The sequence below is a fragment of the Taurulus bubalis genome (assembly GCF_910589615.1).
Source record: "Taurulus bubalis genome assembly, chromosome: 8".
Lineage (NCBI taxonomy): Eukaryota > Metazoa > Chordata > Actinopteri > Perciformes > Cottidae > Taurulus > Taurulus bubalis.
Window position 1 is genome coordinate 22,384,941 of NC_136596.1, and position 24,324 is coordinate 22,409,264.

The 24,324-nt window shown below is 41.1% G+C and overlaps 3 protein-coding genes across 5 annotated transcripts in view; 1 reads left to right on the forward strand and 2 right to left on the reverse strand.

Annotated features, from left to right (window-relative positions):
• The window catches only part of ksr2 (kinase suppressor of ras 2), a gene marked incomplete at both ends in the record, with an annotated part of 89,901 nt that extends 80,070 nt beyond the window's left edge, over window positions 1-9,831 (reverse strand). For both annotated transcript variants that reach the window (XM_079222467.1, XM_079222466.1), the window contains one exon: window positions 9,658-9,831. In XM_079222467.1, the coding sequence (XP_079078593.1) occupies window positions 9,658-9,831 (174 nt within the window). The remainder of the gene's footprint in view (window positions 1-9,657) is intronic.
• Window positions 9,832-12,272: 2,441 nt separating this feature from the next.
• rfc5 (replication factor C (activator 1) 5) lies at window positions 12,273-16,656 on the forward strand (the record flags this gene model as incomplete). Its single annotated transcript, XM_079223035.1, has 11 exons — window positions 12,273-12,319; window positions 12,942-13,006; window positions 13,272-13,408; window positions 13,511-13,590; window positions 13,747-13,820; window positions 14,265-14,424; window positions 15,017-15,098; window positions 15,295-15,424; window positions 15,843-15,920; window positions 16,361-16,415; window positions 16,516-16,656. The coding sequence occupies 11 exons, from the start codon at window positions 12,273-12,275 to the stop codon at window positions 16,613-16,615; spliced, it is 1,008 nt and encodes a 335-aa protein (XP_079079161.1). The 3' UTR covers window positions 16,616-16,656.
• Window positions 16,633-23,545, reverse strand: wsb2 (WD repeat and SOCS box containing 2). 2 transcript variants are annotated; one of them, XM_079223033.1, is made up of 9 exons: window positions 23,441-23,545; window positions 23,175-23,343; window positions 21,584-21,786; window positions 21,361-21,492; window positions 20,175-20,281; window positions 18,959-19,155; window positions 18,507-18,596; window positions 18,282-18,398; window positions 16,633-17,679 (listed from the first exon to the last, which is right to left on the reverse strand). In XM_079223033.1, the coding sequence occupies exons 1-9, from the start codon at window positions 23,478-23,480 to the stop codon at window positions 17,466-17,468; spliced, it is 1,269 nt and encodes a 422-aa protein (XP_079079159.1). In that variant the 5' UTR covers window positions 23,481-23,545; the 3' UTR covers window positions 16,633-17,465. The 2 variants fall into 2 exon arrangements, with proteins under 2 accessions (XP_079079159.1, XP_079079160.1); XM_079223034.1 differs by having other exon boundaries at window positions 16,634-17,679; window positions 20,181-20,281.
• Between the last annotated feature and the right edge of the window lie 779 nt (window positions 23,546-24,324).

Below are 24,324 nucleotides of genomic sequence, written 5' to 3' on the forward strand. Positions count from 1 at the left end.
CTCTGGGTTTTATTAGCCCCCTTCAATGCACACAAATGATTAACCCGATTATCTCTATGCTACATCCTGCAAGGACATTATCAGTGAAACCATATCCCCATCGACACCTTTGAGTTGCTCGACCGTTAAATGATGCCGTCTTGTAAACATTCAAGTCACGTGTCATTTGCTGAAAAGGTCAGAGATGTGTCTCTTTACACAGATAACAACATGGTGTGCAGCTGTGGTGAAGGAGAGATTACAAAACACTAAAGCTGACCCATATGCGTCAAAGCGTTGCCATGGTAATCAACATGAAAATCAATATTGAACGTTTTTTTTTGTTCATATATGCATTACCCAAATAATCACAATTAGCGCTGTGTGTCGCGCGTAGCGTGTGTGTGTGTGTGTGTGTGAGTGTGTGAGTGTGTGTGTGTGTGTGTGTGTGTGTGTGTTGCTTCAGCGCTATCCTGGGTACTGAAACGCAGCGGAGGAGGTCAATAGACTGACAGTCTCAACAAAGCCAGCTCTTCTATTTCATATGTTGACAGAGGCTACATTATATTAATTTATTGTACGGGTTTATAGGCCTTAATGTGAACACATGTGTTATTATGGGCGCTTAATGTCATTTTTTTGAAGTGATTGTTGCACATTTTGCAGTGTTTTTTTTCTTAAATAAAAATAAAAACCCTTTATATCAGATGTATGTCTCCATCTCTTGTTACACAATTAATGGCAAAGTAAAGTAAAAGCTGATATCTGTTGCTCTCACTGACTGACAGAGTAAAGGGTGATGCTTAAAAAGAAGGAGGTTCTCTCTCTCTCTCTTTTGGTATTCAGGACAGCCCTGCAAAACACAGAGGCTTGTGTTGAACAAACCAAACGCCACGAAACTACACAACCTCAGTTAAATTCCAACCATGGGACCTTTGTTGCAGGACATACCTCTCTCCCAATTACCACTCTTCATCTGTCCAATGAAGGTTTAAATACACAATATCCCTATAACTCAGTGACAACTTTCAGTTTACGGTTAGAATGACGCAGAAGGTTATGCTAAATATTGACACATGGACTAAAGCGCTTCAGACGGACAATACAGAACATACAAAACTATCCTACTATCCTACAGTACACTTATTTAAGATACATTTACTTTATGGAAACAAGGCATCTTAAAATTCAGGACAACCAAAATAGGCGTCATGTTTTCATTCTTCAATATGGACCCTTTTCTCAATCACACCAATCGCTTCTAACAAACACCTCGTGAATTACATCATTACAGAGCCAACGTAGCCGGTGGTGGGAACCAACCAAGGGCAATTACTCAACTACTGTACAAAAGTTACACTTTTTAGGGACTTGTACTTTGCAGTATGTACCTTATTTATGATTTATACAATGTTATACTTCTACTTTTAAGTTACTTACTAGTTACGACCAAATTGTAAGTAGTACGTAGCATTTAGCTCCATCATGGCCATCTGCAATCGTAAAATGTTACTTGCACATTAATGTATCAGTAGGAATAATATAATGTGGTAATATGACTCCCACGTCCAGTACTTCATTTTTGACAATGTGGTTCATTAATACTTTTACTTCAGTAGATTTAAAATACAATACTTTTACTTTTAATAGACTATTCCTACACTGTGGCACTTTTCCTTTTTCCAAGTCGGAATATTTTTCTTACCCCACTGTTTATAACTTGCTTACTCACAGTTTTTTGATGGTCTTATTTAAAACATCTAACACTCTCCATATGTAAGTCTTTTTCCTTTGGGACCTGGTGACTTATGCTATTGATGAAACGGTTGATGAATGTATATTTTTACAAATTTGATTGACATCTTTTCAGTGACATTGCAACATCAATACTTCTTATGTTGAAGTGGAGATATTTTTCTTGTGTTGACATCACAGCATGTATTGTTTTAGTGAAGCAATTTTGAAGCAGAAAGAATTGTCCAATTGAAAATGAGAGTAGAGAAACGTCCAGGCTCACAGTGGGTGACGTGATGCTTGAAGACTTAAGGATGATACATTTGGATGGCCCCATTCCAAACATACGCCTACAAAATGACTGCTAGAAATTAGACGGTGCTGGCCTACATCAGTGCGTACCAAAGCAGAAACCAGTGGAGGAGGGACTCGCAAGTCACCTCTGAATGCAGAAAACCCTCCAGCAGCTGCCCACCAACACTCTGACCAATCAGGTGACTGCTCAGTCAACACCTACAGAGAAACACATTTACCCTGGCTAAATGTGTTGACTTGTTACTGTACATCATGTTCTTACTAAAGTGGCAGGGGCCCTCTGACCTTCACAAACAAAATGTAATTCAAAGATACATGTACCAACCAAGAAGAGGCTGAAAATGACCAAACATAAAACCCCTGCAAGGCCACCAAAGAGACTTACTGCAGAGCCTCACGGCCACTACGAAAAGGGGCAAAACAACCACAAAATGACAAAGACACACAAAGAAACAACAAGCACACTCAAAATGACTACAAAGAGACACAAGACGACTACAAATAGATGCAAAACGACTACAAAAAGGGATAAAACAAAAAAGAGTCAATTACAATAAGACACAAAACAACTACAAAGAAACACAACCTGACTACATAGACTACTCCAATGAAAGAAGAAGGATGAGCGTGAGAGAGAGAGAGAGAGAGAAATAGAGAGAGAGAGAGAGAAAGAGAGAGCATGACAGAAAAACAAACAGAAACTTTTGAAGAGACTTTTCAATCAATAGTTATATTTTCATCTAAGTGTATCTCCTGTTTTCACAATCGAAGTCTAGTGTTGCTCTAGACTCTTAGTGTTGTTTAATAAATCTCTTCCTCACTCTCCAAGTCCTCGTACTCCCATGAATCGATACCAGAGCCACTGATAACAGGGCCTTACAAGAGCATATAAGCCCATTGTACATGTTTATAACACAATTCAACCATAAATATTAACACAAATCATAAATATGTCTCGAAGGACTCAAAAGTGACTCAAGAGAGCTCCCAAGTTATGAAAATAGTATGTTTTATAGACCTAACTTTATGCCACACATGAATGGCGCACCTTTCTGGAAAGCTTACGACCTACAGAATCCGTCAAATCCCTTGTGAGACAAAGCCTCAGCAAGATATCACCCACATTCCAGCCAAAAAACTGAAATATGACTTACTTATGGAAGAAACGATACTTGATTGGTATGTATTGGTGCATCTGCTTGAGCAGAGCCCCTCTGTTGTGGAACCAGAGGCATCCGAGGTCCAGGAAGAAAGTTAGGGCGTTTTTGCTTTCAGCTTATCTAAACCTACGGTTCACGGAGTTTGCACTAAATTAATTACTAAAAATATTTAACTTCACTTAATCAAAGTCATACTTTGCAGAGACACTGTTAACACAAAGTGCTATTTTATAGTAGAAAAAAGCGATGATGTGCATAATGAAAAAGAGAAAATACATTCTGGAGTTTGTTTTGTTTTTGGAAGTTCTTTCTTTCTTTTTTTGCTTTCCTGTGTTCTATCATCAACCAATAAACCAGTAACACATATACTGCTATATCAACCTCTTAACTAGTCTCACAAGTGTTTTCGGTGTATTATACCTTGTGGATATTCTGTATTTAGCATGGGTATGCAAAACCATTCGGAATTTTTTTGAAAAATGTCTGGTGTTCAAAAGGGGTCTCAAACCACTGGCTCTGGGGCTTGGTTTGGCCCACGAAAACTATTTCATAAGGCTCACCACATGAATTTATTGTTAAATCGAGCTGATTTCGTTTACCATTCTTTGAAAAAATAATTTATTCTGCCACAGTTGTCTTTCTATTTTACATGTAACATTCTGCAGGCAAGCAACTCTAATTTACCACAGTTCACCTGACACCAAAATGCCCTTTTCTAAACCTAAAATAGAGGTTGACCTGGAGCACTGCAGCCAGACTGGACAACTGATTTTATTCTTCAAGCTTAATGTGAATTATCTGTCTCCTCTGTGAGGAGAAAGCTGCCGTTCTCAAGAAATACAATCTCAAGTGTTATAAGGATCTTACTTGACCAAGCATGTATAATTGTACTATACTAGGTAAGGGAGAGGACATCGAAAAGGGGAGTTTCTAATCTTTACAGTGTATGTACTTGAAATTTATTGTAAAGAAGTTCTGTTTACACTGAGCGCTTAAGAAGCCCGGCTCAGTGAGAACAATGTGGCCAGAAGCCTTCGGGTAGTGTGAGCTTAATGCCCCTGATCCAACGCGTATAACCATCCGCCAAGCGGCATCGCCATCCTAAATCTCCAGTCAGAGCAGATTTGGAAAACCAGACTTTACTCCCTTGCAGAGAACTAATAGGGACTGAACATACTGTGCTGTGGGCAGGTGCACAAGCACACGCTGCAAGGGCTAGCAGGCTAACAATAGCAAGCCACAAGCTGAAAAGTCTCCCTGCTTTTAACACCTTATTAGTTTTACCTTCTGTCTCTGCCCGTGCTCGCACTGAAGCAGAATCCCTGTGATAATGCTGCCTGTATTTATTTTATTTTTTTACACCATCAAGTTACAAAAACAATCAACGCACAACAGAATAATTTTAGTGCAGAGAGAAAATTATATTTAAAATAAGTAAACCGCCACAAATTTATCAAGGAAAAGTTAAGTGGGGCAAATTGGTTCAAAAGAAAATTAAATCTTCCAATTTAAAACAATAAAGTCAATATAAAACACAAAGAGGTGGGAGTATATTTTACGGGCTCTGTACATAATACAACATAAATGCTGAAAACCAGCATACTTCCTAAAATGATGGAGAGCTTCTTTAAGTTAGTGCTAAATTGACTTCTTCTCAAATGCGACACTCCCAGTTGATGCAGATGAACTGAAACAGTTAACAAATGTACAGAAGACTTTAACTTCCACACCAGCTTCATCTGTTCTGATAAACTAGAGACAAGCGCGATCATTCAAGCTTATTCAAGAGCATAACAAATAGTCTTTCAGCAAAGGTTGGTGCAATTTCTGACTTCAACTTCAGTTGGCAGCACAACTAAAAGTCATGTAGCTTAAAAATTTACACATTTATCTTGATTGTAGTACTAAAACAACAATTCATTCACCCCAATTTAGCCCCAAAAAATAACTTAGCAATCACACTGGTTTGCATGTTAAAAATGAACTACGAAACCTTATCACAATTGTACTACAATCATTTATGAGCACTTCCTTTAGAATTGGTGAAATTCATCCACAGCAGGCAAATGTTTTCAGAGAAAAACTATGACCCAGTGTACAATACTTGCTCAGCTGCCAACAGAAGAGCTGGTGGAAGGTGCAGAAGTTAGCAGCCGCAAAGACAAATATTTGGACTCACACATGCAAAGAGGTCAGAGACACGACTCAGCAAATGAACGATAACGCTGCTCCGTAACTTCTGGACGTGTAAATTAGCCACAACATTTGTTTCCATTTCAACTTAAAAAAAAGAAGATTGGGCGAGCAATGTGACAAACACACCCTAATAAGTTAGGGTTTGAACTTCTCCCTCTTTCTTTTTTCATCAGTGTGCCTTAAAGGAGAGACTTCCTGAGAGTCTACGCACCGTATTCCCATTTTGCACGACATCGGTACAGCGTGCACTCTCTAAGTGCACGAGGCTTCAACGGAAGGCTTTTCATAAACCCTTCGAGCGAGGCCACACGTACAAACACTTGTGTCTTTAGACGTGGCCCGGCCACACTTTGTATGACCGAGTTTACTTCAAGCACAGGAACATTTCAACCTTCTGAGCTACGGTAAAAAAGCTTTTTGAAGCAAAAAACAACACAGCTGACGCGACACGTAACACTTAAATAACCAATATTGACCCAGCCAGGTATTCTTGAAAATGGGCGAATAACAACACTTGTTTTGACCTGCCCTCTTTTCTGTTACATGAATTGCATAATTGGGACATGCTCCATCATGTGTCTGCGTCTCTATAAAAGCCTAAAAAAAAAAAAGGCATCATGCGCGTGGATCACTCCAGTGTATCCAAGGGATACAGCCCGGGAAGGCATAATCATATTAATGGAAACTAGTATCAACACTTCATCAGATTGTGGAACAATCTGGGTCCTGAGGTTAATAATAGAGATGGAAAACAGCGATGTCGTAGAGGAATCTCCGTGTCCCTCGTGGTGATCAGGGGCAGGTTAATGAGGAAGGCTTTTTGCTTGGCTGACGTCATTGTGGTCTTCATCAAAACCCCTGGTGGACAACTCATTTGTCGTTGAAGCAATAAGAGGACCGACAACCTGAGAGCTCTCCAACTCGGAGGATTTGAGGAAGATCACACAGTTCTTAGGAGTCACTCTTTTGTTTCACTTGTGAATTAACTGTTGAGTTTGTCTTCTTTTTGTTCTCATTCACTTCTAATACGAGTTTCTATCGGTTTGGCATTTCTTTTGCACTTCACTTTTTATAATCTCTACTGAGAAAATCCTCACTGATGTAAACTATACCAAAAAGCTGATATTCAGGTCCATCCAGAGCGAGTAGCCCAAGCCATGTTACGTATGTTGTATTGGTTCCCAGGTATTGACAAAACGTTATTTTTACAAGGGGAATGTTCCAACAGAAGAATCACAGCCCACAACAGTACGTGACTACCAAAATATCTCACTCTGACCTGAATTCATGGCGGTGTTTCTATTATGTTGACTGGTGGGCAAACACTTGATATAAACGACCTGATGTCCTCTGAGCATATAACACAAAATAGCTTTCTTACATTCATTGTGAAGGGTGCTACAGTACCGCATGGTCAAATCAGTAGGAATCAACACGGAGCAACAACTTGCGGTTGCAGTTGAACAAGTGAATTTGTTGCTGTTCCTGCTTAATTTAAAGCTTTCGGACATTAGCAACAAATGTCCAAACCATCACAGGATCATGGGTTTCAATGTAGATCAAATTGGAGAGAGAGATCGATCAGAAATGGGACATAAATTGAGAAATGTATATTCTCGGGGGACTCACTTGGAAGCAGGGTGGTGATACTGGACCTTAGGGTCCTGATGTCAGATTTTTTATGTTAAGATGTCCGCCATATTATCTGGCCAGAGAATTGTTTTTTGTTGCTGCTGTTTGCATTCCTCCTGATGCAAATTCAAGTTCACATGTTCTCAACTCTGTTTTTCAGCTTCAGAACATATCTGATTTCAGGAGAATAGCACCGATGAACCCAGCGTGTGTGTGTGTGTGTGTGTGTGTGTGTGTGTGTGCATGTGCGTTACCTGCCCAGCACCAAACAAGAGACAGTACAGCGACCAGCTGGTGACTGTAACGGAGCTAAAGAGACAGAGATCTCATATTTAGTTGATGAGACCAAAACGGAGCGAAAGGAAAGTGAATATTGGACTTAAAGTGAATATTGTATTTATCGAAAAGCCAAAAGCATGACTTCAAACGAAGCAAATAAATGGTAATCTCCCTCTGTGTCTGTTAGTTGAGCAAATGGTCAACATTTTGCTATAACTTCAACTACTATCACTTCTTTAGGTTATATGTCAGACATTGTGTTGTGGAATTATTCTGCCTTAAGTGACTCAAAGAAAACTGTAAATACAACTGTAAAACAATAATTGCATCAATCTGGATATGCTGTCTATGCTTTGCCTTCATACATGTTGGCTCCAATGTGTATTCGATGAATGTCTGCAGCTTTCAGTAAAATAATAACTTGGGTTCACTTAGCAAATTGCTAGTGTAACTCAATGGAAACACAATTAGTATATTAACCGCGTCCAACAACAACAACAACCACCACATTGTTAACTATTAATGTCACGGGAAATGTTTTTCTAATGTGCACTGACATAACTTTGTTCAAACAAGTTCATAAAATAGGAACTAATATTGACATTGCTTACTCGCAGAGTGAAATTAACGTGTTTGATGAAGTGTTTTTTTGTCCGCTTTGAAGAACAGTATATGTATGAAAAAGTGAAGCCAGACGTTGCAACATGGTGGTTTATAACTAATACTACAATACCCTCCATGCATTGTATTTCCTGCATTCAATTCAATAGATATAAACAAATTTACGAATAATTTATGATTGTTTCGGAGCATATTTCGTGCACACGTTCAGTTCTCCTCTTCGATACCGTGCATCGCCCTCACCAGAAATGTGCTTCATTCAATCCCTCCCACATGTCGGTCTGGTACAACAAGTAATACAAACAACACTGCTTCACTAAAACCGTCTACAGCACCAACAGTGGTCAAAGGCCAAAGAATATATAATCCAGGTATATCTTTACTTTTACTATAATCCAACAACAACAACAACAACAAAAAGATGAAATAACAACATCAGATCTTAACCCATCTAAGTTCAAGAAAATCCATCCACAAAGAAGCTAATATTAATAGTATGCAACATAAAACAATATTTCTGTCCCGCTTACAACAAAATAATCCAGTACCCACAATGCTTTGCAAACCATTCAGGGAACATAGTGGGCATCTATCTTCATACTGTAGCCTGCACATTGCCACACACCCGTCTCCTCTTGGATTCCTGTCCTCCGCTTGTGCAACACTTATGAACTTCCCTTAATGGCTCAGGCACAGCCCTGAATGGACCAATATGAACCCCTATATGAGTATATATTGTATAACACAGCCTCATACTCCTGTGGGGGTTTGTGGTCATCGCAAGTGACTTTATGTCTATGTAATATCTCACTTATATTCCCTCTTGGGCCTTAAAGTGTGTTGACGGTACACAGACAACTCAGTGCTGAGTTTATGGCGACCTTATCGCACTTAATGGTATTTGTTTAAATCTCCCGAGGCATCACCATAACACGCTTACAGGCCCTTAACGCGGTGCTGTGTCTGTGCTGTGTTTTCTGTGACCTTATCGCACTTTATGGCATTTTCTTGTGTGTTTAATGTCCCGTAGCAGCCTCTCACTAGAGTGAGGGGGGCAAAGAGGCTTCGACTGGTTTAAGTGGTCTAAAAAAACGGACAGTCTGGTATCTCGAGCACAGCACCGGGATATGATGGCCATTACGTAACGCAGTTTACGGAACACCCCCACGAGCCAATTAAACCGGATAACGATATTTTGTAACAATTTCGGTAATCTGCTGCGCCTTGCATAACAGCGCGGGGCCTGGATGCGCATGCAGGCTGGCGCTGGTAATGGATTGTAAACACGGGCAGCCTATAGGCCTCGGCTGCCTCCGATATTATTCTGATGGAGAAGAGCCACCTTCTCTCCCCGCCACCTGCAGAATGCGCAAGTCTCCAACAGCCCACTGCAGCCCCGTAGCCTCTTGATTTATTGCACTGCACAAAACAGATAGCAGCATATGGGCTTTAGCGGATTTGTGTGTGTGTGTGTGTGTGTGTGTGTGTGTGTGTGTGTGTGTGTGTGTGTGTGTGTGTGCGTGCGTGCGTGTGTGTGTGTGTGTGTGTGTGCACATTTATGCAATGGCAACACCGACAGCGGAGAAAAAAAAGCAATTTGTGTCGTTGAAAAGGTACAGGGGAGAAAGAAAAATATGCACAGTGGCCTAGAAATAAACAGCAGACGGTGACAGCCCCCCGTATTGATTCTAGATGAAGATGCACAGCAGAGATCCAGTCATTCCGCTCAAATGGTGCTTACCTCCAGCGTTCGTATCTCTTTTTGTGTCAAGTCGTTGGATGTGGCACATTTGGTCCGTAAACCCTCCAAACTAGAAATGCTTATGTCTATCATATTTTGCACCAACTCGCACTGCTGCAAGGCTTTCTGCAAACTAAGATGCTGCTCCTCGCTTTTTGTCATCTCCTCGTTCATAGTTTTGCGAGCAGTGGTCGTTATTTCCCCCTTTGCACTTAAAAAAAAAAAGATTAAAAAAAGAAAAAAGAAGGAAAAATTCAGAAAAAAAGAAAGAAAAGCAACAACAACAAAATAAAAATTCAGAAAAGAAACGTGGAGAAGCCCACGGAACAGAGCAACCTGCGAAACGCCATGAAAAGAGATGTTGTAGGTTTACAGACGGGGTTTGAGCCGTGAGAGAGTCGACTCCATTGCAACAACAAATCCTCGTAGTTCCTGCTGTTTCATCAAGGTGTCTCTGTGGTTGTTGGCTCAATCAAACACAATGTGAAGAAGAGATGCCGAGCGGGACTACACGGTTTGCCACAGCATCCATTGGGTGCCCCCTTCGTTTCAAATGGATGTTTAGAAGAAGAAGAAAAAAAAAAAAAGAGAAGCAGTTCAGCGCATCATAAGCAGACGTATCGGGGGGAGGGATGGAGGAGGAGGGGGAAGCCTGCTGGTTTTAAAGGTGCTGATGTGAGGATTGGATGCAGGTACTCCCTGTCTCCCTTGGCAGCAGCTGCATCCCGGTTCGCTCCCGCCACACCGACATGTTTCCTGTCAATCAAACCCACAGCAACAGCAGCGGCATCGCATTGCTCAGGCGCCGCCGCGAGGGGCCGCTCTCGCGAGATCAGTGCCAAAGTGTGCGGTGGGCTGAAGCCTGTTTCAAGCGCAACAATTAAGCACTTTTTTGTGTGTGTTTCTCTGTACGATAATCGTAATTTTTTAGACACACTTAGATGTTTACGCTCACACATAGACGTACATGTAGGCTACACACAGTGATTTTCAACCACTGTGCCGTGAGAGATCGTCAGGTGTGCCGTGGGAAAATGTCCAATTTCACTTAATCGCGCCAAAAAAACATTATTTAGTTGCCGCAAATAATTTTCCATTGTTAAGCGTCTGAGCCTGCAATATAGTGGCTGGCCTAGTAAATAAATACTCTTCCATGCCAGTAGGTAGCGCAATAATTACCTACCATATATGCTGTATTATGCTACAATGTGACATTCACAATAATTACCTACCATATATGCTGTATTATCCTACAATGTGACATTCATAATAATTACCTACCATATATGCTGTATTATGCTACAATGTGACATTTTGTAACTTTTTTGGTTGTTGGTGTGCCGCAGGATTTTTTTATTGTAGAAAATGTGCCGCGGCTCAAAAAAGATTGAAAAACACTGCGCTACACAAACACTGCGTTCCAAATCGCATACTTTTTTACTTCCAGTGCATCCTGCAGCTGCCCTTTCAGAGTGCGTACTGTATAGCGTGCAGTATATGCACTCGATTTGGACATACTACTTTGTCATAATTTCACCATGAACTTTGAGCTGCTTGGAAAGGATTGTGGCTCAGAATTGCCGTAAAAAGTATGCTGGCTTGCATACTGCAACAAACATCTTGGTATTTTTGGTATACATATGACATATGTTTGTACATACTAAATCCATTATGGCGTACTACATAGTATAGTAGTTAGGGGTATTGGAACACTATTTATATTGCTAGCATGAGTTTGTCCGTTTTTTTGAGTCAGTGATTTTATGTAGCTTTTTTATTTATTGATAACATATGTTACATTTAAAAGTCTCATCATATTTGGATGAATTGTAACCTTTAATTATTTATTTATTTTACCTTTTTAGAGGGGAATGAATGGGTGTTATTCTTCAAATTAAAGTAAAATGTTGGAGGCATGTTAGAATTGTATGGTCAAGACAAGCCTACTGGCTTTTTTAGTGTTGGATCATTTGTCACTACCATAACTATGTATAGGATTTGCTCTCTGCGGTCTGAACTCCACCCAGCAATGCAATTTATCATGAGGCAGTGTGTGTGTGTGTGTGTGTGTGTGTGTGTGTGTGTGTGTGTGTGTGTGTGTGTGTGTGTGTGTGTGTGTGTGTGTGTGTGTGCACGCACAGAAACGTTTATCACATTTTATGTGTCCCCTCCACATACTTCAGCCAGCTTTGGGACCAGCTCTATTAGGAACACTATCTGTTAGAGAGTAATATGACAGCACATTAAGATGACTCTTTAATCATTTTCATTTGAACAATTATAGCAAAACACATTTAAATAGTACGTTTGTTGCCTTGTATGCAAATGTTTTAAAAAGTGGACCAAAAACATGTGCAGCATTGTATCAGTTTTTTTAACTAGAAATGTGTGACATGTTAGCCCCTTCCGGTTTCACACACGTTTTACAGTGGGCATTCGTGTTGTCACCGAGACCCCGCCCACCGGAATGGAAAAGCGATCCGATTGGTTGTACGTCGTGACGTATGACGCACGTTTTTAGTTGTGGAGCGCGCCAAAGTGCCGAAGTGTACGTGCTAAAGTACTCTACAAGTATTTAACCCCGCTTTGAGCTAAATCCACAGGTTACGGGACACATGGCTTCTACAAATAAAGTGCCGTTACAGGCCAGAAACCTACCGTGGTGAGTTCAAAGTCGTTGCTTGTCAAAAATAGGTTGGATTAGTTAGCGCTAGCTAGCTAACCTAACTTTACCTAGCAACGTGATGCTCGCCGTACTGACGTTAGCTTTTCTTCTGTATCATGACGTTACTCATACTTATAAAACGAATATTAGTTACATCTCGAGTCACGTGAGCTTCTTTTGAATTCGGCATAAGTATGACCTCCTGAATGCATCCGGCATTGCCTTGTTGCCACTTCAACCAACTGGCTCAACGGGAAAGGTTGCTGTCTACTAAGAAACAATTATAAAGAACATGTATTTAATATTCCTGTGCATGCATATGTCATATGTATGTACGTGCCGAATAAAAAAAAGGTACCAAGACATTTGATGGCTCTATTAAATCAACATGTATAGCATATATACGCAGATATATAAGTAAACTGGTTTAAAATAACGAATCCGTAATGAAGTTCGTTGTGTAATTTATACCAGTATATATTTTGGGGTTAACAAGTTACCTGAACTTGTGCTATTCTGATGGTAACACATCCTAGTGTTGCAATAAGTCATTTAGCATTTGTACGTACTTATTATTGCTCACATTATTTATGGACTGTCTTTCTTCTCCGGATTGCAGGGTTGAAAAATACAGACCGCAGAAACTTGACGATTTGATCTCACACAAAGATATTCTGACCACCAGTAAGTATGAGAACTCCCAGAATAAATATGTATTCCTCATTATTAAAGATCCAGCACAAGAGGGTTCACTAACCCTTAATAGTACATACATATGTATTACACGGTTGTAAGATAATTATTATGTAATACTATCTCTGTCCTGTCTGTCAGTGTTGCTGGCTCTTGGCTGCATTGTCCCCTTCTGTTTTAAATGGATAACACCATTCAAAATGTCACTTTCAGACTGTTTATTGTGTTCATCGTGAACTGTTTTGCGTCTCTTCAGTCCAGAAGTTCATCAGTGAGGATAAGCTTCCCCACCTCTTGTTCTATGGCCCCCCTGGAACCGGCAAAACCTCCACCATCCTCGCCTGTGCCAAGCAGCTGTACAAGGACAAGGAGTTCACCTCCATGGTGTTGGAGGTATACCAAACGTTTTAGGTCTATTGGGTTTGTCTTTTTGCGGTAGTTCATCGACAAGACCTCGTGGCTCTTTTGATTTGATGACTTGTTGTTGATTTGCAGCTAAACGCATCAGACGACAGAGGTATCGATGTTGTACGAGGTCCCGTTCTGAGTTTTGCCAGCACCAGAACCATCTTCAAGTAAGACTAAAAAAATAGAACGATCTACCCTCAAAACTTGTCGCATTACTCTATTCAGAAATGGATGTTCTCAATGCTCTGTCCTTTTTAAGAGCAACCTATAACTTCATGGGGAAATTATTGAATAATTTCAACTGCTGCCTGTTTGTCCTCCAGGAAGGGCTTCAAGTTGGTCATACTGGACGAGGCCGATGCCATGACCCAGGATGCCCAGAATGCATTGCGGCGAGGTAAGCCATCTGTTTGGCCGGGCGGTGCCCACTGTGAGCCGCACGGCTCACTGAGCAGCCAGACAATTTGCCCACTGGTGAATTACATCATATCTGCTTGTACACTGTTATATTCGCAAAAAAACCTGAAGTTTGGGTTTAAACTGGAACACTTTGTTGGTGTGAAATGCATCGAACCGATTTTACACACTATTTTACAAACGTGTAGTTTCTTAGTGAAGTAACATCGCTGGATCATATAGAAAGCTGTGGATGTTCAGAGATTCAAGTGTCTCTATAGGTTTTAAAAGTGAGTTGAATCAGAGGACTTTGATTTTTCATTTTAGGTTCTTGGATACAACTTGGTATCTTTCCCATTTCTTAGTTGCATTGATTTCAAAACGTGTGTTCCTCCTGCTCTCATCTCTCTCTCTCTCTCTCTCTCTCTCTCTCTCTCTCTCTCAGTGATTGAGAAGTTTACAGAAAACACCCGGTTCTGTCTGATCTGCAACTACCTGTCCAAGATCATCCCAGCTCTGCAGTCTCGATGCACCAGATTTCGCTTCGGCCCGCTGTCCCCGGACCAGATGATCCCTCGGCTGGAGTACATTGTCCAGCAGGAGAGGTGAGAGAGTGTTTCTTCTCCATCTACATTACACTTCATTTAGCTGACGCTTTTATCCAATAAGTGCAATTCCACCATGAGTACAAACTCAGAACAACAAGAATCAAGAAAGTACAATTTCTTCAATAAAGTTAAACTACAAAGTGCTATCAGTAAGTACCATTTAAGTGCTACTACAGTGCTACTTTCCTTATTCAAGGTATAGTCGAAAAATATGTATTTTTAGTTTGCAACGGAGGATGTAGAGACTTTCTGCTGTCCTGATGTCAATGGGGAGATCATTCCACCGTTGAGGAGCCAGGACAGCAAACAGTCGTGACTTTGTTGAGTGTTTATGTGTGCATCTACTGTTAAAACAATCTTAGGTTTCACAGCACAGCGAGGAATTATTTTACCAATTTTAACAAAACAAAAAGAAGCACTGACAAACACAATTTTCTTGCTGTGACTGATGATGAAAAAGAAAAGTTGAATCTGTACCCTCAGCGAGAAATTGAAGAAACCAATTAAAGATGGTCGCAGTAATGTTGCTTGCATTTATTTGTATTAGATAGATTCAGCTTTTCATTGGTCCGGATGTTTTTTTTGGCAGTATTGACATAAATCCAGGTGGAATGAAGGCCATCGTGACCTTATCATCGGGCGATATGAGAAGATCGCTCAACATACTGCAGGTAAAACCAAAAGCTCATCTTGATCATTTTTGCCTCATTGTGATGTCCCTTTTACTTTAAGGTTCAGTGTTTTCATTCATACTGTGTTCTAGAACCGTTGAAAACACACACTTGTTTCTATACCACACTTGTGTTCATATGTGATCGTTGTAGAAGAGTAAAATGTGCCATCTGTACTCCAACTGTGTGGTTTCAGAGCACCAGTATGGCGTACGGGAAGGTCACAGAGGACACGGTGTACACCTGTACAGGTCACCCCCTCCGCTCAGACATAGCCAACATCCTCGACTGGTCCCTCAACAAAGACTTCACCACAGCGTACAAGCGTATCCTTCAGGATAAGTCGCTCTGGAGAGTAATCGCTCTGTATTTCGGTTCCCTGATATGTGCAGCAACACATCGACAAATATGTGATTTAAGTGCCTCCAGTGTTTTATATGTGATTATACTGTAGGTACACTTTTATTTTGCTTTGATGTGAATTAGTTTTGTCTATACGTTACAGTCTGTCTATCAACGAATGTTAGTTGCATTATGTTATTGGAAATTTTGTAATTTCAGGCTGCCATAAAATAGAATCTGGCCAGGGACAGCAGATGAAAATTAGCTTCTCTGGCTAAACTTTGGTTCACTTACAGTTTTACTGTTGATTAGTGTGCATTGATTTCACATGAGATTTTTGGGGCTGGATTTCATCGGCTAAATAGTTTGTGTTGCTGCAACTCTTTAACACCTCATTCACAGAAATCCTTCAGCTAAAGACGTTGAAAGGTTTGGCTCTGAACGATATCCTCACTGAGGTTCATCTGCTCATACACAGAGGTACGTTTTTCTCCAAGGGAAAAGGTCATATTTCGTGTGAAACCAGGAAGCTATGTTTTTAAACAAGCTTTCCATATAAGGGCAATTACTGTGGGTTAAATCCCGACGCACTCTGAGGACGATCCAAGCGTTTAATATCGCTCCATTTAGGCTTCAGTAGTCGCAAGTATTTTTTTATGCATGGACCCAAGCATAACCAATTTAAAGATGTGTGTGTGGTTTCATGTTGACTGTCTAGAAGGAGAACCTCCATTTTATTTTGATTCTCCTCACATAGTAATGTTTAAGATGATGAATCTGAGAAACAATAGTTGTTGTTTTTCCCCCCCAATTGAGTTTGCTTTATTAGAGGCAAAGGTTCTGTTGAACTTGGAAGTCTTTCAGTAGTTTAGTGTTCAACAAGTATCTGGATTATTATTTTTCCTTCTCCTCTTTTCCAGTGGACTTTCCTCCAGCTATTCGGATCGGTCTGCTCATCAAGTTGGCCGACATCGAGTACGTGAGATCACTAGAGATAACTAATATTAACATTACAAAAAAGTATCGAGACGTAGTGAAGTGTTGCTTCTGGACTCATCGTGTGTCATCTCCTCAGACACCGACTCGCCTCGGGAACCAACGAGAAGATCCAGCTGAGCTCCATGGTCGCAGCTTTCCAGGCCGTCAGAGACATGGTGGTCAGCGAGGCGTCCTAGATGCAGCAACCCGCTGGACGCCACAACGGACTTCTGGCTCTTTTTGAATGCGAACCAACGGTGGAGAGAAACCTTTGTGACTGCCATCACTGGTCATTACACTTTTCGTGAAGACCAATCGGCGGAATCGCTTGAGTTGAGCTTATTTAGAAAGAACAGACACCCATGAGGGTTGACCACTGGTGCTGATGCACAGCGAAGAGAAACAAGTATTCACAGCTGTCTGAGTTACTCACATCTGTACAAACTGAGACCAAATGGGAGGCAGTAGTTTGTAATTAGTAATGAAAAAATATGGCCGTGGAAAACTATACATTTAGCCGCCCGTGTAGAATCAACTTTCTGTCACCCATCCTTTTGGAAATGTGATGATGTAAAATATGTCAAACAACATGCTATAATGTTACAAATACAAGAAAACATCTTAGACATGTACATGTGTTTGAATCTGTTTAATAAAACTATTTCCTATATTTCCAGTTTGTTATCTTCTATTAACAATTAATATGTGCAGTGCAGCAGGTACAGTATGTGCCATTTTATGATAAACGGAAATTAAAACACATGTATACATTTGATATTTACACAATAAATTAATAGTATAAAAATGTGATATTCAAGTTAGATATGCACTTGAACATGATATGCATCATCTTACAATAGTAGTGCAATAAATGAAACCCTTAATGTAGGAATGCTGCATCTAAAGTAGATTACGTTAAGAGATGCTTCCTGAGCTGTGAAAACACCTCAAGCAGCAAACGAAAGGCTTTTTTTTGTGTAAAATATCATTAAGCATGACAATCACTCGCTGTAAATGTCAGTTGTTGCATTGTGTTAATGTTCCTATTTAACCCTCCCAGTCTTCGTCATCTGAGGAGCAGCAGGTCTTGAGGCGGTCGGGGATGTTTCTGTAGGTGAGGTACTGGAGGATCCTCTTGGGGAGGGGCAGCGGCTCCATCTGGTGCGTGGACACAGAGTGGCGCAGGATGGATCGGCACAGGTGGCACAGGCTGGGCACCGTCCTGGGCGCCTTCCAGAACCTCACGTGTCCGTCTCTGGTTCTGTCACAGGAAGGGGGGGGGGGCGGCCCAAACGCTTAAAGCACCGCGACTTAGGAAAAACATGCAAACTAGAAAAAGGACATCTCTCACGCTGAAGATTTTAGGTGTTAAACGTTCTGCATGCGAGATGTTAAATAGGTTAGGCAGGTAACGTTAAAGCAATGAAAGCGTCATTTAAAGCGTAAGAAATAAAAGCTGCTGAAGTGTGTGTGCACAGTAAATAATTGGAGAATTAGAGCTACTGTAAACCAAAGCAAATGACAGACTTCTGTACGTTTCTGAATTAGCATTTCTGTAGGTTGCGTCTGCGTTTACTACATTTATGATGCAACCAGCAAATGCTTGGCGGTTCTCTTAAAAAAATAATAATTAATGCGTTTGATTAATTGGCTAAATTGTCAATTGTTGAGCAATTAACTGACTGACTTGTGAGATTGTGTTTTGGCTAAATAATTTGAGTTTGAGCATGTTTGCTATATGAGTAGCTGGCTCTTTAGTCACCATTGACATCCACTGTGACTATGCTAAAGCCACCCCTTAGGTCCACAAGTAGTGAGAGTTTTATATTCAAATAATATTAGCAGTAATATTATTTGTTTTACCCTGTGGCGACCACTCCCCCCTTTGGATGGTATTTGCAGCAGAGTCCATTGGAGTCTCGGTCCACTTTAGTCTGCATCACCATCCCTTTCTGGCCCGGCTCCCAGATCCGCAGAGCTCTGCAAACGCAACACATCTGTCTGAAATCATGTTGTCCAGTGCGGGAAACATTTAAAGGACGACATTGTCGAACAGATTCACGAGATGGGCGCTGATAAACTCCTCACCTGTCGTCCGTCACCATCGCCAAGTGCAAACCGTTGGGAGAGAACTGTATCGCTGAGATTTGGTTTTGGCCGTAATCTTCAAAATAGTCCCTGTGAAGAAAAGAAACGTAGGACATTCTTAAGAATGGTATTTCTCCATAGTCAGACATCCTTGATGCTTATGACTTAGATTTTAAATTCCACATTATATACAAACAAGAAAACAGGTTGCACAGGACAGAGGACACCAGGAAGTACTTTCTGGCAATGCAGCGCTGACAGTGACAGCGTAGGATGTGTTTTGTTCCCAGCTTCAAGGAACGGTTTACCGACAGGACTAGGGGTGAGATGCCATTTACCGTATCCACGTGTCCCAAGAAAAAGTGCAATCCGAGATGCATTTTCCACCAAAGTTCAAGACATACGTTCAAATTAAAGCACATTTACAGCGTGAAAACGGAGTGTAAACTTACGCCAGAGTGGCCAGTTTCTCAGCGGTGTACGGGTCCCAGAGGTTGATCCACCAGCTGGAGCCACTGAACGCCGCGGTGGCGAGCAACGCCCCGTCAGGAGAGAAGGCGCAGGAAGAGAGGAGGTACAAGGTCTTGTGGATCCCTCCTGCCAGGTTCCTGATGAATGTATAAGACCGCAGACTCCACAGACACACCATCTGATGAAGTCAAATCACAAGAGTCATCATGCCTCGCTGTAAGGACTGCTTTTAAATGTGGAATAACAAGGGCTGAATCTGCTCCGTCTGTTATTGTAATTTGTTTGCTCAGCGATGCACTGACTCAGTGAATGTCAACAGGACCGGCTGGAACTCACAGCAACACAGTTTAAAGTGTAGATGTGATCTTAATGTCTGGTATTACACAATGGTCAGCGACCTGCTTTTCTTCACAAATGTGGAGGTGTCAAATTAGCAGTTTGACAGGAGTGGGAAGAGCTCCCCGGTGCTCCAAATGTCTCCGCACTAAGAGGACAAAGAATAACTGTTCAACTTATTACACAGTCGGGAGCGACAGACTCTCGACGGAAAGGTCTTAAAAGCCATCTTTGTTAAACCCCATCTGCATCTTTGGTTTAATTCTTGCCTGTCAAAAAAAAAATTGAAAAATTAAACCAAATGAAAGGAGTAGCCACAAACAGAGGAAACGCTGCCGCAATGATCAGGAACAACAGGTGTGCGACCAGAAGCTTGCAAAAGCTGAAATGCTTCACAACTGTTTTCAAAAGGTGAAAGATCAGCAAGGAAACCCCTGAGGAGGAAGAGTTGACAAGAACAACACCATCCGTTGAGTTAATCATTGCAGTGTCCTTGAAAAACTGAACGTGATGCAGGATTATATTCAAAGAATGCGACTCGTAGTCTGACGAAACCACAACGTTGTGCAACAAAAAAAAGAAAAGTTTTGCCCCTTTTTGCACAGTTATGGTTACTGTAAGAAAATGGAGGTGGAAAACGTTTGATAAAAGGGAGCTTTGTTTTGTCAGGAAGATGTCAGAGAGCATGGGGCCATTGTGGAACAAGTATTGTCGTTTAATCTACACTTAGATACAAATCTAGATGCATAAAAAAAAATGTTCTTTAAGATCTACAGTCAGGCACATTGCTGTGGTTTCTTTTTTGCAATGTCTGGCTTTGCCTTGAATGCGAAAACAACACACTTTTACAATGACACACACACTCACTCGGTCAAATCTGCCAACAGACGCAATCATGCTGCAGTCGGGTGATACGCAGCAGCAGCTGATCCAGTCTTTATGGCCGGAGAGCACCTGCACCTTTTTACCTGCAGAGAGACAGAAAGAAGTCTAACTGAACCGAACCTTCACATAATCAGCGCCTGAAGTGGCGGAGCATGTGACTCGTGTGTGTGTATATACTGTATATGTGTGTGAACATACACATTTGTTTGCTTTGACCTCCTACATTCAAACAAGAGGTTTAGTTCAGTTGGACTGAACGATGCCAAAACACAGTGAAGGTCAGGTAATAAATACACAGAGCAGCAAAACTTATGATTTAAAATCTGAAATTGCACACGCCTGTTGCTCATCACCCACTGTTTTTATGAATACATGACATGAGTCCTTTGTTTCTCCTCCAACACTCATGGCAGCCATGGTTTCATTTAATATCAACACGGTATCATAGCACTAGGTTTGCACAGCCTTGAAACTTGTTGGGTAACACCTCACAGTGAGTCTTTAATGGCATTATTGTTTGACTAGGGTGCGTTCAAGGATGCTCCGACATTTGACAGTTTGGTCAGTCGCCTTGCCAAACCAAAAACTGAAAAAGAACACCCTGAATGCACGACGGGACATTCGTTACTTCATGCGTGAGGATTTAAGATGGAAAGAGCGTTCTTGTGACATTTGTCAAATTGTAAAATTGCTTCACAGAAGCTAACTAAGTCTAGCAGCTAAGTCTCAAATGCCAATGTCGGATATGTGCCTTGCGATACACTGGCGACCCGTCCAGGGTGCTCCCTGCTTTGGCCCAATGTCCAGCGACCCTAAATAGGATAATCGGTTCGGAGAATGGAATGCTTTAAGAAATGGTTTACAGTAACGGACAGTACAGCTGGCAGTTAACCCTAAACATGCAGGATTAAATAAAATAAAACAGAGCAGGTTTCATAATGTAACATCCGCCCCATCATCACCCATGAGACAGTATGTTTGCATTGCATTTTGATAAGTAAACACTGAGAGTCATATTAGTGAGGATTGTTTGTGAACACCACTCAAAGCACAAGAGAGGAGGTGAAAACATTACTCTTCTGAAAAAGTTGTAGGATTAAGTGGTTGAAGGGTCTGGAGTTATTAACACAATAAAACTACACACACACACACACACACACACCTTTCTGAGTGAGGTCCCAAATCCTCAAAGTCTTGTCCCGGGAAGTGGATATGAGTGTGAGCGTCCCGTTCTGAGGGAAGACCAGGTCCCTGACGACTCCCTCGTGGCCGCGGAGGTCGAATACAGCGTCGCCTGAAAAATAAAATAAAACATAAAAAAAAGTGTTTTTAAAAAGATCAGCTGAAAACAGCAACATCTTCACCAGCAGTAATGAGGCGCTCACCTGTTAGCACGTTCCAGATTTTGATCACTCCGTTCTCCAAGCCGGTGGCCAGGAGCAGGCTGTTGGGTCCTTTCGGTGACGTTTTAGCCGGCCGTGCCCCTGCAGCGGATTTTGGGGGTCTGGGTCCGAAGGCGAGGCTCCACACTGGGTGACCACAACTGAAGCTCTTGTCTTCTCGGTCGGTCTCTCCATTCTGACGGTCTCTGTGGGTGAGAAGAGCATCAAGCAGATACCATTCAAAACAAGACTCTAATGAGGGCATGTGTGAAGCTGGAGCTGGTGGTTGAAGGACGCTGCCTTTGAGTGCTGTCGGAAACCGACGTAAACAACAGTGGGGTTAATACGGCGGGAAGGACAGATGTCTGTGGTTACAAGCAGGGCTTTCACGATATAGTCACTACGCGATTATCGTGGCCAAAAGAATTCACAATGACAAAATCATCACGATATCTGTCGAACATTTTACAAAATGTAAAAAATGCCATCAGTCAAATTCCTATTTGTTTATTGTACATTTAATATAATTAATTAATTAATTTTACTCAAAATACGAGTGTAACGCAGGAAGAGATAATCTGTAATTGTAAATGTGTGTTAAATATGAAATGATTTAAGAGGCTTATTCACACAATATAATCACATGTGCATTATTAATATCATAATAATAATATTTTTAAATATCTCAGTTTCATTTCAATATCTCATTTCAATGGAAAAAGAAAAGGAGTTACAGTCATTTGATTTGCGTCACTTTAAATTGCTTCTGCTACCTCCATACTATTTGTTTTTGTTTTGAAAATTGAGTCGTTTAATTGATTCTTTTTGTATCTTACTTTGGACAACTACTTTAAGGAGCTACATTTATCTTATTTATATGGAGCAATTTGACATATTTTGTTGAATATAAAAATATTTTTTAATATATTAGTATATTACATAAGGTGTACAAAGTGCAGAGCATATTATGCAGAGGCTTCAATATTAATAAATAAATAAATAAGACACTTTAAATAATTAATATATCAATAATTAAATATTTAATTTAGCTATAACATTGTGAATAAATATTCAAAACGGTGTCATGGAATGCTTTTTTACTTTATTTTTACTCATTGCGGATTTCAGCTGTTTTTATTTCTAAATAACTTTCTATTGTCAAATGTAGTTTTTCCCTACATACAGTTTCATTTCATAATGCCACTTTTCATCACCAAGTCTTTGACATTCAAGAGAAACATGGCCTGTTTCTTCTGTTTCATCTGGATGAATATACACATTTCACTTAATTGACTCATCGGCTTTAACTATTTGTTTGCACAACGTTGTGTTTATTTGTGACAGTCATTGTGGCATTACAGTTGTGGCACAGCAAAGTTACGAAAAGCAAAAAGGTGTGATTCTATTGTTATATGTTCACTCTTTTACTTCAGTTATAATCAATCCAAAAACTAAATCAGGCATTGACGGGTGTTTTTTTATAACGTGGCTTGATGTTTACGCGGATAAACAGACACCATGTTTATCCTTTTCAACACGAGCCCGAACGTACGTGCGACACGTGAACGCATCGCGGGTGGATTAATAAACCTACTCGGAGTCCAGAGGCCAGGCGACCACCCACACGATGCCGTGTCCCATGGACCAGGCGAACCAGGCTCCGTCCGGGGAGAAGTCCACGCTCCAGGTCTCGCATCCCGCCCGACCCTCCAGGGACGGAGGACGCCGGGTCTTCAGCTCCAGCACCAGAGCCGGGTCGGACGCTGGAGGAGGACGGAAAAGGGCCGACACGAAGTCAACGGCTGCGCCAGACTCATCCTCCCCGACATTGAAATAAAAGTCGTACAATACGTGACTCACTTGGCTGCTGTAGCTCCGCGTTGGTTCCCGTGGAGCACATCGTTTCCCTTCTTTACATACTTTGCTTTAACTTCCTGAATGCGTCCTCTCCGTGTGGCTCCGGCCGTCCATTTAGATGAAGTGTCAGTTGTGACCCGGAGAGAGGGAGGGAGGGAGGGAGAGAGAGAGAGAGAGAGAGGGAGGGAGAGAGAGAGAGAGAGAGAGAGGGAGGGAGAGAGAGAGAGAGAGAGAGGCTGGGACTTGTCCGGTCGCGTTTGCGATGTGAAAAATGTGGAAAAACAAATTGTTCATTTGATTTCCGGTTCGTCTGAGTCCCTTTGCAGGCTACGATTGGCTGTAATGTTGTCCAACGTGGTCACGTTCTTTAGAAAATGTATTACGTAACCTTAAAAAACACGCCACGCCCCCTCATTAAATTATAGGGCATGTTAAAAAAAGGTTCCCATTGTTGATTCACTGTCACGCGGTGATGTCATTATTAAAACATTTTTTTAAGTTGTCAAAATGTTGGATATTAAAAAGACACATATTGACAAAGAGCTGTCACACTGTTTACACACACAAGAAGTTGATACACTCTGGACTGGCTGTCCATCTCAAGGTGTAAACAGCTTGAGCACAGAAAAGTTTGTGGAATAATTTCCCAAATACTCTATATATTTATCATAATAATATTATTTAAACTTAAGTTTACGTCCCAACTCTTCGACTTTGAAAACCAAAACCAAGTCAAAGGGTGTAATCATGGATGCTTCACCAATAACAAAGGCTGTATGGTACCATTTTAATACAAATATAAAATATCATATCTTTTTTTTAAAGGATTCATGTCCTAGTATGAATAATATTCAGCCATATTTCACTTTTCAATGAACTCAAAGACA

Excerpts from the sequence above, each read along its gene's own strand:
- wsb2 (XM_079223033.1), bottom strand. The coding sequence starts at position 23,480 with ATGTGCTCCACGGGAACCAACGCGGAGCTACAGCAGCCAA. Across the intron at positions 20,282-21,360 it reads TTGGGACCTCACTCAGAAAG|GTAAAAAGGTGCAGGTGCTC; the intron begins GTGTGTGTGTGT and ends GTCTCTCTGCAG. Across the intron at positions 18,399-18,506 it reads GCGATGGTGACGGACGACAG|AGCTCTGCGGATCTGGGAGC; the intron begins GTGAGGAGTTTA and ends TTGCGTTTGCAG.